General features: G+C 38.3%; 2 protein-coding genes across 2 annotated transcripts in view; one reads left to right on the forward strand and one right to left on the reverse strand.

Moving 5' to 3' along the window:
• Window positions 1-3,687, reverse strand: part of kif18a (kinesin family member 18A) — a 43,457-nt gene extending 39,770 nt beyond the window's left edge. The window contains exons 1-2 of the mRNA XM_014026053.1: window positions 3,552-3,687; window positions 1,000-1,349 (exon numbers count right to left, since the gene is read on the reverse strand). Of these exons, the coding sequence (XP_013881507.1) occupies window positions 1,000-1,315 (316 nt within the window). The 5' untranslated portion in view covers window positions 1,316-1,349; window positions 3,552-3,687. The remainder of the gene's footprint in view (window positions 1-999; window positions 1,350-3,551) is intronic.
• A 116-nt stretch (window positions 3,688-3,803) lies between these two features.
• Window positions 3,804-20,043, forward strand: part of mettl15 (methyltransferase 15, mitochondrial 12S rRNA N4-cytidine) — a gene marked incomplete at its 5' end in the record, with an annotated part of 66,839 nt that continues 50,599 nt past the window's right edge. The window contains 2 exon segments of the mRNA XM_014026078.1: window positions 3,804-3,827; window positions 5,488-5,712. Of these exon segments, the coding sequence (XP_013881532.1) occupies window positions 5,503-5,712 (210 nt within the window).

A 20,043-nucleotide genomic window follows, 5' to 3' on the forward strand; every position in this document is an offset into this window, starting at 1 on the left:
AGAAACATTTTAACATTTTTATACCCCTCAATGTGGTTAGAAAACGCTTTGCCTTGACTACTAAAAGGAAAGTCTTCAACACAAGCTGTTCCCTCTAATGTTGGTCTCATGTAGAAACTGTCAATAAAGCACAGAATGCTTCAGGGCAATGCTACCTTGTGACAAATGCACTGCTAAGCTACGAGACAAACATATAAGTCTTTGCCTTTCTCAGTTAGAGCCACACCTAGCTTGTTATGTTTGGTTTGGTTTGAAAAACACACACAGATGGCTATGGCCAAGTTGTGAAAATCATGGAAACAGAATGGTAGTTCACAAATCAGATGGCACCATGGTGGCCATGTCCATCTTTTTACTGACAGTGTATATAGTCTGGAATAAAAAGTCCACTGGCACCGTCTATTGAACCGATGATTATTGGATTCAAACAGGCCAGAGAGTAAACAATAAAAACACACATCTACCTTAACTTTTCATTTATATAAGTGAAGATAGATGCAAAGCAAACTGTTCCATATTTTGCCTTATGATTATAGTTTTAGCAGATTTTTCTTCCAGGTTTCTTAAAAGTGATTGGAACGTTTGTGTGGCATAAACAGACAAAGATGGTAGGGAACCGACATGGAAATATTCTATACTGACTTGTTTCTGTAGCTATACCACAGCCTTTCTCCCTGAATAAGCAGTATATGTGGACTGATCTGAGAAATAAGCAGTTCCAAGGAATCAAAAAATGTGAAAAACTTCTGCAAATAAAATCAAAATTAGCTTAGATCCCATTATCACATGTAAGTGGCTTAAAATGTATAAAAAAATTAGAAAGCAAGAAATGTGAATTAGTATTTATGCTGTCCAATCTATTATTTTTGCTGCTGCTATTGCATTTCTGAACCTAGAGTAAAATATTTCTTTGGTTAGATGGAGACCAGAAAAACAAGTTGCGAACAGAAGACCAACATTAACACCACCTCATGTTAATCCAGTCTTTTAATCCATTACCTGTGCAGTTGAATCCATTCATCACACCATCCAACACTCCTTTCGTGGTGTTCTCAAAAACATCAACTTGAGTAGAGTTCTCATCAAAGATGTGGTCAAAAACAAATTTTAAGTCTTTGTTAGCCTTCTTGTTGATGTTTCTGTTGCGCAGTTTTTGTGACCCAAAACAAGACAAGTCCTCTTCTTTAGGGTCAAATATGAGCATGTGGTTATCAACGACCTGGACGACATTTCGACAGTTTTCATGTCTCTCGGTCTCGTTGGCTGGTCTCACCCGAACAACCACCTTCACATGGCTACATACGTTGTCCGTCATTGTGGCCCCTCTGTAGGTAGTGACTGGGGTGTTACTGTAAAACAACAACAACTTTGTAAAAACATTTTATTTGTTTTCAAATTGCAAACACAGATTTACCAATATTTATTAGGTCATGAACAGGAAAATCGATGAGTAAACAGCAGGGAAGGAATTTCTTTTTCAGCAATCACTTGATAATTTAGCTTTTATAAAAAAATTTAAACTAAGCTCCTGCGCTTCTCAGCTTGATTAATGCAATAAACAGTATCTTCATATATTTAATTTCAAAGTCAAACATGGCTGAACAGATTGGGTTACATTTTGATTTTAAGATAAATGAAAGGAGAGAAACCTTTTACCTGAAAGTTATTTGATTTGCAGCAAATAAAGTGTTCAGCCACTGGCAATAAAACCACTAATATGAAAATAATTATCCTAATGCTACAAAATGAACATAAAAAATTGGTATGTCAATTAACTGTCTACTTAAGTTTTATGAATATGACAGATACACTACAACCCAATATCAGGGAAGGGAAATTTCAGTCCTAAAGCAGAGTAATAAAAGTAAAGCACAGATCAACTCAGGGGTAGACATAAGGAAATTTTTCAGTTGTCCATCGGACAACCTGTTGAAAAAACCTGGTTGTCCGCAAAACATTTTGGTTGTCCAAAAGAATCTCAAGAAAAATGTAATTTAATAAGTTTATTGCACCCCTACTTATTATATATAATTGTTCTCAGTCAGCCAGGTTGACAGGATCTGCGTAAAACTTTCTCATTCTCTTCTTTGAAATAGAGTTCAGCATTCATAAGCTTCTTTCTGCTCATAGGTCAACATTTTCACTTAAATAGGAGTATACGGTGTACATGACCTTATTAAAAGTTACAGTTTAGTGTTCTGTTCGGTTTTACCAAGTTTTTTCTCCCTTTCATTTTTACAAATGATGGACACCCGTGGCAGAGAACTTTAATCAAGGTCTTTTTTGCTTGGTTGTCCACCGGACAACCAGGAGACAGGATCTGGTTGTCCGAAACAAAAATAGGTTGTCTCGGACAACCTAAACAATGGTTATGTCTACCCCTGCAACTGGCCCATCTCTGAAGGTGTATGATTTATTACCATTAAGACAATTCGCATTAGCAACCAATTACTTCAGAGCAATGCAAACAAAAATTATTGCGGACACTGTAGTGCAGGCGACTAATAGCCCTTTATGGAGGTTAAATATTAATTTAAAAAAATAACTGCACTACACATACAATGCATAACAGAGCTACTTGAGCAAGCAAAAAAAAAAAACAAACAAAAAACAACAGGGTTAAAGAACTCAAAAGTTTTCTTTCAGGCATGTTGCTTTGAACTAATAAACTAGTATAACGGATGTTGATTTTGGTTCAATTAAACTAAGCAACATCCAACATGCCTGCACTGACAGTTAACTTGCAGTTTATTCCCCTAATCTAATTTAATCCACTATTCAGTGGTTCCCGAAGTTGGGGTCGGGACCCAAAGTGGGGTCCTGAAAAGATTTTCTAAATTAATTACATTTTTGCCTTAGTTGCCTAAAATGTATAAATGTAGAATAATAAATATTGTTACTATGCCCATGTTTAGTTGACCTGATTCAAATGTTTATCATCCAAAAAAATAGCTGTGGGCACAGGTCTCTGCTGTTATTTTGTGGGTAAAGCTGAAAGGTTTGGGAACCACTGCACTTCAGAAATCAATTTAAAGTGTAATAAAATAATTGGTGATGTAATATTTTCCTTGTAATTATTACAAAAACACCAAATACGTATTTGTGTAGCCTTTGTTTTAGGGTTATTAACAAAGTTTGTGTACTCAGACCAGTAATATTTGGGGTCACAAGTTTTTGCCATGGATATTTTCTGAGTCAGAAGATAAAAAGTTTGGGAACCACTGCACTATATACTAGTACTTAAGCTAAATTAATTATATAGATATTGGAATGGCACCTCACGCGTCTGTCACGACAGTCAGGAACATTTAACGGCAAAAGTACAACAAATGTTACTTTACAAATATAAAAAGGCACAAAAAGCACGTTGTGAGACGAATTGATCAAATCAATATAAGCATCAATATTCAAACAAAAGCGCACACACACTGCATTACGACGTTAGCCTGGTAGGAGTGGCAAACGTTTGCTAGCAAACTGAAGCTAACTAGCTAGCTATCCCAACTGCACGTCGTTAGTTGCGTGTTCTCCATATCAAAATACCGTCTTACCTCTTCTAACTAGCGGTTATTTCTCATTTCACAGTACTCTCTTTCTCCTGGTGAAAGTACGTAGTTCGCAAAATAAACATTAACTCGCTAACAATGCACAGCTGGCGATCGCTCTCATGACGACAAGCGCCAATATTTTCAAACAGAAGCGTTCTTCCTGTGTGACAGCTGATTGGACGCGAGTCACGCGGACGTGCTGACGCAGAGTGGTTTGGCTCGTGGTGACGCACGGGTCACGCAGACGTGTTGAAGGTGGAGCCTCAGTGGTCCACTACGGTAAGCTTAGACAGCACAGCATCAGTAGCTAGTTTTCACAAGTGTTTGGCACGATTCTCAGACTGTTGGGCACGGGTGTTGTTGGTGCAACGGTTTTAAACGCTACAGWAAATAATTTACATGATTTCGTGCATTTGTTTACACTTTGCGTAGCCATTTTGTTGTCGCGTGGTCAAAGGTGGTAGCATGGCACATCAACAATGAATATCCACAGCGTCGCCTCTCAAGTGTTTTCTGTAAAAACCAACAAACCACTGCCTGCTTCATATCTGATAAAACTACCACATTGTATGAATCTTGCGTTGCTAGGTCGAATACATTTCTGGTACCATGACAGCCCGAGAAATGGCCACAAACACCTGTTAGCATCCACACACTCAATTCACCTGAGCTCCATAGAGTTAGCTTCTTTTTTATGTCCTAATTTTTTGTTATGTCGTTTATAAGCGGCAGTATTATTATAACAGGTATGTGTGGGAAATTACAATTGGCTAAATTGCGCAATGAGTTCAGCCTTCATCCTACACCCAGTTAGGAGTAAATAAACAGTAACAACCATTCTGAAAATTAATTACAAGTCAGGCAGATGAGGTGCCACCCTTAGCTCTCCTTGTGCAAAAGGACCTCATCTACTACTACTACTACTACTACTACTACTACTACTACTACTACTACTACCTATAATAGTAACCATTATTCTTATATTATCAATAATTAAATGACTTGAAATATTTTCCATGCTTGTACAGGTTTAAGTTAATTTTCAACATTTATATTATAGGTTTTTCTTTTTCTCTGTTGCACATGTTTTAAAGAGTCTGTGACAAACTTGTCATGACAAATACAAATGCATTATTAGAAGGATACCATTAGTAACATATTGCAAAAAAATGACAGTGCTGAGATGAACAGTTGTGCAGATATATGCAAACGCAGCAAACAAAAGTGATGACAAAGAGGAACGCCTCCGTGTAAACAGATCATTGCTACAACAGCTAACAACACAGACTGTAGCAAAGAACCTGATGTGTGAGTCATTATTGAAAAGAGACAAAGAAGAGTCAGAGTTCATATAAACAAAGACCAGGGGGTTCACCTCTGTTCTCTCTTTTGGTAGCAATTTGTTCAAAACAAAAATYCCATTTATTTGATAAAATGAGTAAAATCACATGCATTTATTTAATATTAAGACATAAACTTCTTGTTGTAGTTGCCTGTCACATACACCTAAAATAAACTCAGGGTATACAGAAATTGTCTATTACTGTTGCTACTTTGTTGTAAAACAYCCATTGTTATGGTCAAAATGAGTGGAATATAATTTTGTTGCAAATATTGATTTCAGAACATGATTATAGCATGTTTTATAGATGATAGGTTGTGCCACACTTGAACATGACAACAAAAGCTGACAGATATTTAACTGCTACATATTATCAAGTTTTTATATAATATGTAGTGGATAAAAAGAATTGAGGTTTTAAATTGTACATTTATAAAATATTAATTGTAAATGCAAAGTAGGACGACTGTTATGCTGATGAAGATTAAAATTCAAAAATGTTTTTTGGCATAATTATGCACGTTTTTCATTATTAGTGTTGCCATTTTGCCTTTTTGATCGCATTATCACATAACATAACCTCTGTTCATTTCACAGATCATTGCAAGAGTCATGATGTTTCACTCTAAAACACACCTGGCTTTATGGAGAACGTGGAGGACGGTTACGTTGAGCTTACATTCGACTGCAGTTAGCACATCTCCCGGTCGAGCTTCCTCAGATGAATCCAAAGAAATCTCCTCAGTTTCTGCTGAAACCCCTCCTCACACACCTGTCATGCTTAAAGAGGTGCTCCATTACTTAGACATCCAACCAGCTCAGGTATGTTTACATCCTAATTATCTGTGCGAGCCTTTTGGTGTCCATGACTTTGTTTATGTTTATTAGTTTAAAGGGTAAACAGTAGAGGAATTTATCCTTTACTCACAAGACAGTCCAATATATACTACGGAGGATTACCAGATGCAATATTCTCTTATTCAGAACCATTCAGTGTGATCAGAAAATGTGTTAGGTGTGACCAGGCAGAAAAACCGATTGAAACGTAATGTGTTGTAAGAACTAAACAGTTTATAACAGTATCTTACTTTTTCATCAGCTGCATCTAATATGTTATTTTTTAAACATAAGTTTCTCATGGAATCTTTACTGGTCACGGTTGACTACATCTTTAGTGTAAACAACAATTACTAGCTATGTAAATAACCATTTAATGCAAGTATAATGTGAAGTGCAGTTTTAAAATAGCGTTTGTGAGAACTTTTGTGAATTTTTGAGGCTAGAGCTGTTTTAAGTCGGGCGCAGCTGACTTTGAAACAGACCCTGCGCTGACCAGCAATTATCTTGTCCCTATTGAGAGAACCTCTGCCTTACATTACAAACTGATAAGGCTCTGAGTTATTTCTATTGCAGGTAAGATGTTGACCACTAATAACGGCTCCTCCAAACAAAACTTCAAATTAACCTAAAGGTTTTTTTAAAAGAGCTCCACTCTTGAAAAGTAGAGTTTCATAGTGGTTCATTTAAACCAGGGCTGTTCAACTAAATTGCTCCGGGGGCCACAGTTGATGCAGGCTAACAACTGAGGGGCCAAACATCCAGCAATTAAAGTCATTATGTAAATAAACCAAGTATTACAAAGATCTGTTACCTTTGAATTAGTTTATTTTGCTGCATTTAATCATGAATACAACGTACAGAACACTATGTAATAAAAGCAGTGATAAAACAACAAAAACAAAAATAACACATTATGCCTCTTATTTACCACAAATAATATTTTGACATCTCTGACGTGCCAAAATTTTAAACCAATTTTATGTTCACTTTCATAGTTTTATCAGTCCTGGGTGTTCATTGAAATGGTTTTAACCAGCTTATAGCCAAGATTCTGACGTTTTTGTAGATACCAAACATGTTTGGACTTAAGAGATGAACGAACCAATTGGCGGGCCTAACTTTGGTCACTCGCAGGCCGGCAAGCGGAATAGCCCTGATTTAAACACTTGAATGACTTTTTACACCACCCTCACTTTTGCAACAGACATTTTTTTAAGCTGAAGTCAGAATAAAGCTTGGTCCATTACCAGCAATGACCCATGTAAAAACACAAACATTTTGCACCCAACATGGCAGCTTTAGGCACATGCTCCACATCATCTCACTGATTTTGGTTTGTTTCAGCYTTACAGCGCCACATACAGACCTGTCGTGGTGATTTCATCATTTTGGGTCGTTTACAAGTTTTCCGTGTTTTTATAAACGGCAAATAAATTGTTTTAGAAAAACCTATGATTTGTCCAAACTGAAGTTGTTCAAAGTGTTATCTACTACAGGTATAGTTAGTAAAACAGTGAACCTCAGTTAAAAATCTGAACTACCGCTTTAATTGTATTTAACTGGTTAAATAATCTGGTGGTCCGCTCACCAGATGCACTCTCATATGTTCCGWAGGGAATATTGTGAATTCTTGGTCACAAGGACCTTCTTCGGTTGCTTCAATCAAAAGTACTAAATGTACTTGAATTTGTTTTTCTTTTCAAATGTTGCACATTGCACCTTAAATGTTTTCAGATATGTTTTCAGACAAGTATTCAGAAACTGGAATGGTGTAATTTCGTAGCTTTGGTTATTTCCATTATTATTTTTTTAGCAGCGTGTCTCACCCTCTGATGTATTGTCATATTAAAAGGCCCCAGAATGTGTTTAGTCTGTAGGCAAATGTGATGCATGACTAAACTGAATCTCTAGACTGACTGTCCACACTGATATTTGCAAGTGCTTAGGTCATATTTGTATTTTAGGCATTGTTATCCAGTCTGCCTTGGTTGCTGTGGTAATGGCATAGGCATGGAAACTCACACTGAGAGGTGTTTCTTATGTCCCTTTAATTCTGTCTCTTTCATACGTGAGAGCATTTGATTGCCAATTACCGGGAGCTGTTGTGTTAGTTACATTGGTTTGTTTTTAAACGCACAAAGATTTGACGATACCTGGGTTTAAGAAATAGTTTTCGAAACGTGCGCGTCTAAAAACTCGTCTGTTGCCGCAGCCCGAAGATAACCGTTAGGAGTGACCTCCTAACGCCTAACTGATCATTTTCCTCCTTTTCTGAAACGGTCGCTGAAATCTTGTTCACACTTCACATAACAAGGCACTCGTGAGTTGGACAGGTTGCCAGTATCTTGGCTTTCTCTTAATGTATGTACAATCAGGACAGATGGGAATGAGTCAAAAGCCTTCTGGTGTGGAAGGCAGCATAGAAGGGGAAGTGATCCCCCCCCCCCCCCCCAGCCTCCTATATAATGCACGGTCAAGGCAGGTGGGGGCCACGGGTCAACAACTTAGTCAAGAATTGCGCCACTGTAAGGCTGTTGGCAGGACACAGGGTGCTGCGTCGCTCCTGCCTGAACTTTAGCACCTCTAAACTCCTCCGCTGCCCGCCCATTTGCCAACTGTCCCAAGACAGCTTGCCAATCAGATGCTCTTAAAAACAGTTTGATAGATTTTTTTTGTACAGTACATGCTGTGGACCTCAGAAAAAAAAGCATTCTGTGAAATTGTTTTACATTCAGAAGCCTTAAATCTTGTTTTACCACATGCAATTTGTTTATTTATTTAAATTGATATGCAAAGTTGCTGCTCTCAGCTGGTTGTATAACTATAGCAAAACTGCAATCTTTCCAGGGAGCTGACATGCTGTCACATCACTCTTGTCATGCTGTTTTTTTTTCTACTACAGCTCTAGCTTCATTGGCACCACACATCCGTATATATTAGTACACTTAAATAATAGTAAATCTAAGCTCTCACACGACTCAGACAGAGCTGCCGTTTAGACTCTCACATTTGAGTCACGAACAGATCAGTCGAAGGAAAATCTGCTTTTTTATTTCTAGGAAAACATCTAAACAATTGATAATGAATTGAAGGATAATTAAAAAAAATACAAACATATTTACTCAAGCTGCATATGTATGAATGGAGTAGTTAAGCAGTGATTTGTGTCAGTGCAAATTCTGCAGTTAAACTAATGTGTTTAACTTTCAGTGCCCTGCTTCCACCCACACAGGACATCTGGCTGCATATTTCTATGCAGGTAACTAATTTGCACTTGTAGCCTTCAACGTATTTTCTCAGTTTTACCAACAGTCATTATGTGAGTTGGATTGATGCCTTGTCATATGTCTTCACGGGAATCACACTATAACTTAGCAAAGGGGGAGTAGTTGGTTTGCTGGTTCTTGCAGCTCAAACTAGGGCGCAACTAATGGTAGCAGTGGAAACTATCTAAATCCAGCAAAACAGGCAAATCATAGGTGTTGCAGCTTGATAAGGCTCTGAAACATCTTGGACTTTGAGAGTTGCTTATTTGACTTATTTTCTGGTGTTTGGGTTATTTGGCTGCATTAATTTGCACACTTGAAGAGGCACTTTGTTCTATGGATTGATGACCACAACACACTTAGCCAGCTGCTGCCTCTGTTTTTGCATTTTCAGACGTGAGAGCAAAACATGATCTTAAAGGTAGTGCGAGGTTGTGAAATATGAACAGTATGGTAATATCTGTGGAATATTTGTGCTTCAGCTTAAAGAAAGGCTGTCATTCAAAAATCTGGGCGGGGATGTTGAAAAACAGATCCGCTGCTGACACAGCTCTGAGGCACCAGGTGAAATATGTACATTGTTACAATTATTGCTCAAATTTAACTCACGTCCTAAAACGTTTATTGTAAGAAGGTAGCAGTTTTTCTGTTCTGCTGTAAGAAACTATGAGGTGGTTTTGTTAGACAGAAATGTTGAAAAATAATCCAGATTCCAAAAAAAAAAGGACAATATGACAAGCATTTTTAGGCAGACAATTAGGCCTGCCCACCCCCCCCCCCACCCCAAAAAAAAATCTCCAATTTTTTTTAAATCGTTGATTTTTTTAAAATCCCAAATTCGATTTTTGATTTTAATCTATTTGCTTCCCACTTAACGAAGTGCCTCTGTTTCAGGTGTTGAAACAAATTTGTTGTACTCCTGCTTTTTGTAGGAAGAGCCTTCAAACAGATTTTGCAGTGAGGTGTTTGCTGCTCCAAGTCTGAGGTCGCGAAGCCTAACCAGTTCCAGATAACTGAAGAAACAGTGCCTTTTATTTATTTTATTTATTTATCATTATTTAACCAGGCAAGTCCCGTTGAGATCTCAGATCTCTTTTTAAAGGGCATCCTGGAAAGTAGATCCTCTTTGCTAGCTGCTGTACTGTCATACCAAGCGTCTTGAGGGACAAGCGGGGTGACCTCTTAACTACACCCTGTGTACACCCCAAAGAGTGCAGTGGTGGGAAAAAAATCTTAATTTTCCCAAATTAAATCTTTATAAATTACAAATTTGAATTAATTGATTAAATCAATTTATTTACCAACCCTACAGACAATAAAATTGTATACAGTATTAGTGTATGTCCTAGACTTCCCTCTTACCACTTCTGCCTGGATCAAGGACTTCCTTACAAATCATCCTCAGTCTATAAGGATTGGTGTACACAGCTCCTCCACCCTGACACTCAGCACTGGCTTCCCTCATGGCTGTGTGCTGAGCCCACTTCTATTTGCCATCTGCTCTCATTAATGCATCCCCTCTCACTCCACCAACACCATCAAATATGAAGATGACACTACTCTGATGGGACTTATAACTGGTGTAAACCATCGGCATAGGGACGATGTGCAGCGCTTGTGGGATGCCAGGAACAACCTGCCACTTAACATCCTAAAAACCAAGGAGATGGTCGTAGATGACAAGAAGAGCAAGGCTGCCTTCACCACTTTACATCAATGGCGACAGTGTGGAGAGAGTCCCCCTCATCACATTCTTGAGGACCTATATCTCAGCAAACCTCTCCTGGTCAGTCAACACCACAGCGACTCCACATCCTTGACAGTAAGTGGAACAACTTGGAGGCTGAGCTGTTGGTATCCTTCTATCGCCCCACCATCGAGAGCATGCTGGCAAACGCCATCACTGTGTGGTACGCTGGCTTCACCACTGCTGACAAGAAGAGGCWACAGTGATCAGGACTMCTGAGAAAATAACTGGTTGTCCTCAACATCGCCAGCAGCTGCTGTCTCTCCAGGGCAAAGAGGATCTTCAAAGGCCACCTCCGTCCTGGTCACCACCTGCTCAGCCTGCTGCCCTCCAGCAGAAGGTACAGGAGACTCAAAAACAGTTTCTTCCCATGGGCCATCCGGACTCTGAACACCAGCCAAACACCCCAAATGCAAGAACTACTCTGTTATTGGTTTTGTCTATTGCAGAGGTGTGCAAAGTGGGGCCTGCAGGCCAAAATTAGCCCGCCAAGCCATTTGATTTGGCCCACCAGCAGTTGTCCTGCTACTAGGTGGTTTTCTCCTGTTTTATGTAGAAACACTATATTTCCACTTAGTCATTCCAACCACTGGTCCAACTAGGCTGTAGTGCTGATAATCTTAACTCACAGTAGCCTACTTACTTTATCTTTAAATTATATTAGAATTAAACATAAAATACAAGTAACTACAAGAGACATTTAGATTAGATTTAAATACACATCTTAGATTTGCACACTTTTTAAGACCACAAATACTCAAATTTGAATTCATGAAATGTCCCATGAGCTTTTGCTGCTCGAGTGTACGTGAAACTTTTTGGAAAAAACAAGTGGGCTGCTAGCTTAATCATAAAAAAATAAAATAACTTTATTTAAGAAGTATTTGCATTTCATGTATTGTATTATTGCATTTGGGCCGCAGCCCTCAGATCGATTTTCATTTTGGCCCTCTCAGGGAAAATGTTTGGGTGCCCCTGGTCTATTGTGTGTTGCTGTTGTCCTATATGTCTATCTATGTTCATTTTTGTTGTACAGACTTGTGCAATGACAATAAAGACTTTTGTACTTGTACTATTCTACTATAAATGGAAAAAGGTAACAAAAACTGTATTCTACCTAAAATTAATGCCCAATTTGAAAGGTATTTTAGGTTTGCAGTTGTCAGAGAACTGTTTACTTTATTGTAAGACTGAAAATGTGTGTGTAAGCAAAACAGAAAAAATGAAACCTCTCAGATAATCATTAACTGAAATGTAATTATTAATTTTTTTTCTATTTGAGCTAAAGGATATTTTTTGTGTCATCATATTTATTTCCAGCAACAGTACGGTGTAGAGCTTTTGTTAAAACCAACAAAAAAGTAACATGATCTCGTCTTTAAATTAGTTAAAAGCCTGAAGCTGCTGTTTCAGTGATGCAGTCAGTGGGTTAAGAGTAAATATGTGTCACACGAAGTCATGGGGGTTGCGTCATGATACGACTGTTTTTGTGCATATTTTACTTTTCGTGTGACATTCTGTCTTTGTTGAATAGTGTCAGATGTTTTGTTCAGAAAAAACAATATTTTTGATGCTACCAAGTAAAGCTTTGTGTAGTTATATTTTGTCAGACTTTTTGTAATAAATGTAAGTTTTGTCTGTCCCTTTAGGTTGCTATAAACTCTGCTTCCTTAGCTTCTCATGTTTGCATCAAATCCAAGGGGTGATATAAAACGATTGAACAAAGCACAAAAGAGTTTTTAGAGACTTTTTATTGAACGTTTTTAAGCTAAGGCAAAGTCATGTATTACGCACAATGGATTATAAACTTCATATTCTTAAATGAAGAATTTTCTCATTTGTACAAAATTTGCAAGCTTTCGCGTCTTATCACCAATGTTGTTATTTTTCGTATTTCTTCAAACAACTTTTTTTTGGGAGCACTGAGTAGTGAAAGAAGAGGCTGGTAAATAATTGATCCTTGTAACTAAACACTCTAGCCGGGGATGCTGGGGCTGATTGACGGCCAGATATTAGGCCCTTGTCTCGTAAGGTTGCGAGTTTAGTCTGAGGTTATCAGTGGCCAGAAGAGTCTTTCTCCCTCCCTGCCTCATTACTTTCATGAGTAGGACATTTCATAGTGGAGCGGTGGGTGGGGGTGTGGTGTGAAGACAGTCTGGGAGTTCATTAGCCAAATGGGGTGCCTCAGTCTGCAGAGCGCCAAATCGTTCAGCCTTGCTGAGCAGACAACCCCTTTGTGGGCACTTCAGCACACAGTCCTGTAGAGTTGTTTTGGGCCTTTTGTCGAATACCTGGTACTCCATATACAGTAACATGCAAACAAACTTTTCTGACCTGAGCAGATGATCTCTGTGTTTATGATGACTGGGCCTTGAATGTTGGAGACTAGTTGGAGACTCAAAACTGCAAGTAAATGAGCAAATTTTCAGTTTCAGTCTCACTGAATTCTGAGTGTTTGCATACATAGTGTGCCGAAAGGCTGGGATTTTAGTGGTGCACGGCTTGCAGAACTGCATTGTTGATTGTTCACTTTTTTTTTCTTGCCCGCATTATATCTATCTGTCAACATTYTAACCAACTTGGCAGCACTCCTTTTGTTAATAATTTAATTTGCTGGAATCCACATTTAAAATGAAGAAAGGCAGTTTTGGATCAAATGTTTATTAAATGTAAATTATAAGTGGCGTGGTTTTTGACCTGGACATTCTGGGATGTACTTTTAGACGTTTTCTCTAAGAGCTCCTGCTTAGGTGTAAAAGACTTCTCTAGTGCTCTTGAGATGGCTTTGAGATGCCTGCAGAAAAGTTGAGATGGGTTTGAGACATCCACAATAACTTACAACATCTTTAGAATTACTGGCGTACACACCTTTGTGACTCTAATGAGGATTTTGGGAACCCCCGAGAAGACTTCATAACTTTCTTTCCCACCCTCGGTAATACGTCCTGATGCATCTCAGTAATCAGGTAGAAAAAAAATTAAATAGGTCCTCTGAACTGGTTCTTCTTTAATAAAATGTGTCATCTCTCCTCCAAGAGACTTCTTTAGTCTGAGGAGTTTAAGGTGAACTCAGCCTTATAAGCACTGCCTCCACATGGTGGACAAACCAGATGTACTTCAAGACTGTCTGTTCACATACGGAGGACCATCAGCCCAACAATAGATTGTTAGTGCCCTGATCATCACCTATTAATAAAGGATCATGTACACCATCACCTGAATATCGTTGGGGCCCTGATTATCACCAGTTGTTCACAGTGGGCTGAGTCATACTTGCAATAACAGCATTGTAGGAGAGGGGCAACTGGGCACGGAGGTCTCCAACCCTATTTAATGATGGGCAGTTTTTCTTCACTAAAATGGCTTCCTGTACTCCTCTTAAACCAAAGTTCCTCTCTATCAAGGATGAGAGTAGATGAGTGTAAACTGCAGAATCCTGGCCTGATGATGTACCTCTTCTGTGTTGGCCCATTGTTTTGACCAGTGGCTGCTTTGTTTCCCTATGTATAACTGGTCACAGTCCTCCTGGCACTTAACAACATACACAATATTACTCTATTTGTGTGAGGGGACTGGATCTTTGGGGTGAACCATCCATCCATCCATCCATTTTCTGTACACGCTTCTTCCTTTTTTTCAGGGTCGCGTGGGTCACTGGTGCCCATATCCAGCAGTCACAGTGCGAGGGGCYGGGTACACCCTGGACAGGTCGCAAGTCCATCACAGGGCCACACATAGAGACAAACGAGACAAACAAGCATTCACTCTCTCACTCACACCTAGGGACAATTTAGAGTTATCAATTAACCTAACAGTCATGTTTTTGGTCTGTGGGAGGAAGCCGGAGTACCCGGAGAGAACCCACYCATGCACGGAGAGAACATGCAAACTCTACCCAGAAAGATCCCCAGACCGGGATTTGAACCGGTGACCTTCTTGCTGAGAGGCATCAGCTCTACCAACTGAGCGACCGTGCCYCCCTGGGGTGAACCATTATTTGCCAAATGTGTTTTGGGATTTAAAAGCCACTGGGAAGTCATGTTTAGAAAATAAATGCCTGTCATACATTTTCACATCTTTCCAGATTGAGACAAACCTTAGCTGCATTTTGGGAGTGAATTCATAATATTTAATACAATCTAAATAGTTGACAGCAAAATGTTAGAAAAAACATGACAATGAAATTATTGTTGAACATTGAAGTAACAACATAATTCTCTCTCTTGTCTTTTTGTTCTGTTATCATCACCAGACTTCCAACACTTCCCAGGTGCTTTAGCCACTATTATCTAAACCAGGTGAGCACTAAAGGCAGTGAGAGTCTGTCTGAGATGCCAAATTTATTATTGACTCTTGAGCATAAATTCATGGTGCTTTATAGAAAAGCCATTAATTTATTGCAGTTCAAGCTGTCCTTTGCAATGTTAGTATTGTGCACATTGACGTTGAAATACCAATAAATTTGCAATTTGTTTGCACCCCTAAAAGTAAACATTTTATTGAAAAGTTACCGATTATTTATGAGCGGGCAGACCAAAACAGTGCGTGTCATTGAAAACCCTCCTTACAAAATACAGATAAAATATATGGAGAATCATTTTAAGATATTTCTGTGTGCTTGTCGCTGTAATAACAATTATTGGAACTGTTTTAATCAATATGAATGTAATATCACTGAGCTTGGATAACAATTATCTGGAGCCCATCACTGATGCTGGATTGATTCTATTACAGCTGCTTTTATTGCAATATTTACATTTATTCCTGGTGTGTGAGTGTGGGTATGCTGATCAGATGGATGCCCTGCAGACAGCTGGATAGAGATGACTCATTCTTGCAACACATCTTCATTTGGTGTGTGTGTGTGTGTGTTTGTGAGGTCTGTCTATCAGGAGTTTATTTAAATATGTTCTGCTTTAAATGTGTTCAGAATGATTAAAAAAATTGAGCATTATTTTAAGGTCATGTTTAAAATAAAATTTATATGTTTTCTGTGATTTTTAAATCTTGTTTTCATAATTCTTTTAATTAGGTCTATGAAATTGTGCAGAACTAAATCATCCGGACGTATTGACAGAGTAATCCTGTAAAGTAAATGGGGTAATTCTACACTTAACCTGACACCTGATAGTTGAGACAAYGGAGAAAATGATTGGAGTCAACTTACCATTTGTAAAATCCTTTTTAATAGCACTTTTAACACGGGTCCTGAGGAAGAATCAAAACAAAGATAGTTTAAAACATGCACAACAAACACTATTTTTACCTACTTTAATAAGTCAGTTTTTGTGCCTTACGTGTCTAGCCAACGTTACCTGTGCTCCGTGACTTTTAAATGAAGTGTTGTTGTAAGCTAGAGTGCATCCATTATTTGTCAACTCCGTTTTCTTGACTAATTTGGCAGGTGGGATCATGTTCACTCAACATAACATGACAGTACTGAGCTTAACCGGCATCAGACGTTTTCTCACTCATTGTTCAGACAGCATGTCCATCTCCACAGTCCAACCAGAAAAGTCTTTAGTTAAAATTAAACTTTTAAATAACCTAGTACTGCATGTGCAAAACAAGTGCCTGGATCATCTTCTGTCCCATTTATTTTAGAGAACGTTTAGACCAAGTCTTATGGATTGTTTTTCTTTTCCTTAATGCTTTTGAGTATTTTTTATTGCTGTGTAGACTACCCTAAGGAAATACTGTACTGTAATACTAGTTTAAATGTTACTCAATTTATATTTGCAGCTATCTGAAAAATTATAGGCTTTACCTACAAATCACAATACATTATGCATRCAAGGAGTGCTTAGATTACAACCTTCCAATGGTTAAATAATGATTAATTCATTTTCTGTACCTGTTTTGTCATTTTCATGGTCAGGAAGAGGTTTTATAGGTTTTGATTTATACAGTCCATCATCCAAGTGTACATGCTGTCGTCAACTTGTTCATGTTTTGATTCCTGCTCCGAGCAAAGAACAGCAAACTGCAAGTGAGATTAATAAGTAAGCGAAATGGCCAGCCGTATTCTGGAAGCATCTTTCTTCTTAAGAGCAGATGTTTGGACACATTTTGGTATTTATAATTATAAATATATAATATAATTTAATAATATTTTGTTGTTTTTTTTGAGTCAGTGGCATTGAGCAATAAGTGTAAAGTAGGGCTGTGCGGTAGATGGTAGAAACGGTATGAAGTTGGCCTACGGTAGAAATTTACCCTCTACCGTCCTCCAGTTACGTCATCGCACCTGTGTCAACAGGGCTGCGAGTGCAGAGACACCTGAGCAGGAGTTTGAAATATAATGAAGAAATTCTAGCGTTTTAAAACACGTATAGAGAGAATAAATCCTCAAAATTTCCTCCTCCCGCTGTAGAAAAGTTATGTCGGGATCACTGCTGACTCTCCGCTGCACGTCGCGCAAAGTGAAGTTTTAACAACCATAGTTTTTTTTTGCACCAAGTTGTCGGAGAAAAAACTTGTTTTTAATATATTGTTACCCACAGATATGATAAAAAAAGACATGGACGTTCGTTCAGTCATAAATCTATCTTGCTAATGTAAAGTCGGCTTCTGCTCTGTTGATGAAGATGATGAAGATGGGAGCGCAGCTGAGCAGCAGCGGGTCAGTTCAACAGGCAGAAGCTCATTGTATGGCAGGCAGATATTAAAGCAAAAATGCTGGGTTTGATAATGATTAGTTTTCTGCAAAAAAAAAAAGCTCTAAAAATTACATTATCTTTACTTTTTATGATAATTTTCTACCGCGATATATACCGTTACTGTGAAGGGATTCAATTTATACCGTGATATGAYTTTGAGGTCATGCTGCCCAGTCCTAGTATAAAGTAATATTGGAATTGAGTTGAGCTGTACTGTATCAAGAATGATATTGTACCATGAGCGCTGTATGGAAAATCATATGGAATCGCCATGTRAGGTGATGCCCAGCCCTATTTTAGAGCAAGAGTTCCCAAACATTTCAGATTTTGACCAACAAAATAAAAGTTGCAAAGACTAATGACCCCCACTATCGCGGGTCAATTTTTCAAATGAAGAACCTCATCTACTAGCATATTGTTCTTTCATTCATTGTGTCTTTGTGACAGTTGAGGCTAAATGTGTTATTGGCAATCATTTTTAAGTTGATACAAGWTATGGAAATCTTCTCAAGATCCCTGCATGTGGTGTTTCATGTGGTGGTAACCCCAGCTTTGGGGATCATGGTCTTTGTCTCTTTTTAACAGGTTATACAGATGGAAAACACGAGTGTCATTATCCCCTTTATCATTTCAACCATGGAAAAGTCCATGGCAAATGTGTCAAAAACCTGTTTATAGCATTTCACTGTAATGTTTTCCTCTAAAGCTTTCCTTCAGTCCTAAAGCCACCCTAAAGTCACCACCAAGACCCCACCCCATTGCCTAGTTCCTTTCATTTCACATATTGTCAACTCCGTCTTCAGCCTAGTGCAAGCCTTATCCTAAATGCCTCTAGATGTCTTTTTACCATCACCATCTCTCATTTACTTTGATTCTTCTTTCCACTCCTTAATGGACTTGGCCCTGTTCTTCCTTTGTCTTCCTTTAGTGCCATGAAATTCACCTTCAGGAGAGAAAGCCATCTTTTCTGTTGCTTCTTTACATTTTGTGAATCTAGTTTAGTTGATTCCGCCCACTCTTTTTAGTTATGCTTGTGTTTTCTCTTTGGCTTTATGCGGTTTGCATTGTTTCCTCGGCACACTGTATTGACATCGGTGCCACACTTAAGAGAATTCTTTCAGAGCGCGCACCAATGAAGCACGTAATCATTTAAAATAGATCCAGGTCACTGTTTTGACCTTATTTTCTTCCTGTTAAAACAAAGAAGGAGACTTTGCCACCAAAATATATGGCATTTGCCAACCAGTGAGACTTAGCAGTCTGTATTCTATATTTAAACTTTTACACATTTGCCAAATATCAGGAAAAACAACTTTAAAGGTGAGACAAGTGGATGAAAACAAGAGCTTTCCATTTTTAGTTCAGATTGCCCTCTATAGAAAAAAAAAAACAGCATTGGTCATTCCACCAGTATTTACACTCAGTGCCACAGCTATAGCTTGTATGACGCACAGGGCAGCAGATTGTGGAAGGGACAGATAGTCACATATAGTATTTTTATTTTTGTAGTTGTGTCCAAAAATAGCATTTTCCCTCCTACCAAAACTCAACAGTGATTTCTTTTTCACTCTGAAGCAAAAGGTTCACCTGAACAATTTCCTGATAGTTCAAGCAGTTTAAAATTCTCATTTCATTAAAATCAATTGTTTAACCTTGTTAATACGTTCAAACTTGTTCATATGTTATAAGTCATATAGGAAAAATCAGCCTTATGGTTTAAGATTTCTGTTTTGTATCTGCCAAGCACTACCTACGGTTTCAGAAAGATTGTGTAGAAGAGCTTTTTTGTTTTATGTTTAAAATAGAAGAATTGATCCTCACATTTTGCCAGGTGAGGCTTTACAGCTTATTTGAATTCTGGTTCTGGTAATTAATTTTTGAAGCTATTATAATTTAAAATGGCCACCACAAAWAATCAACTGTAGTAAACTTCAAAGTGCCTTTAAATCAGTCAAATTTACAMATGTTGAGTTAAAATCTGGTGTAGTAMYAGCTGAGAGTCATCCACATGAAATGCTGTTATTAAAGGAGGCGAATCAAATCCTTKGWTTTTACATTTAAATCATTCKGTTGTGGGTCTATATAAAGTGGAACTGCAATGCTTTGGTCTGAATTCCTCCTTATTGTWACTCCACAAGACTCTTTTTCACCCTTTTTCTGAGGTGTGTCTCAGATCAATTCGTTTTGAGGCTGTCTCTTTAAATCCGAACAAGGCYCTTCARGCCCCGCCCCCCTCCAGCTTCCAGAACGTTGCATTCTATCTTGACAGAGGGGTTTATGACTATATAGCTGTGCAGAAACTTTTTATTTACAAATGAATTAAAAGAGGTCAACAAGAGAAGACTTGTCCATCCAGCCTTACATGTTTGGCCCAGAGCCAGAGGAGAATGAAGACCACCAAATTATAGTTGAGTCCAGACCTTATTTGGCAGTTCWGTCACACATAATTTGATGTGATAGTTCAGAAAACATCATAGAAAATAGAGAAAACTTAATGAGGTGAAAAATATGACCCAAACAGATAATAAACATATCTATTTGAATATTTTTTATCCAAGTTAAACATCCATCCGTCCGTCCGTCCGTCCGTCCGTCCGTCCGTCCGTCCGTCCATCCATCCATCCATCCATCCATCCATCCA

The sequence above is a fragment of the Austrofundulus limnaeus genome, unplaced genomic scaffold (genome assembly GCF_001266775.1).
Source record: "Austrofundulus limnaeus strain Quisiro unplaced genomic scaffold, Austrofundulus_limnaeus-1.0 Scaffold5, whole genome shotgun sequence".
Taxonomy (NCBI): Eukaryota; Metazoa; Chordata; class Actinopteri; order Cyprinodontiformes; family Rivulidae; genus Austrofundulus; species Austrofundulus limnaeus.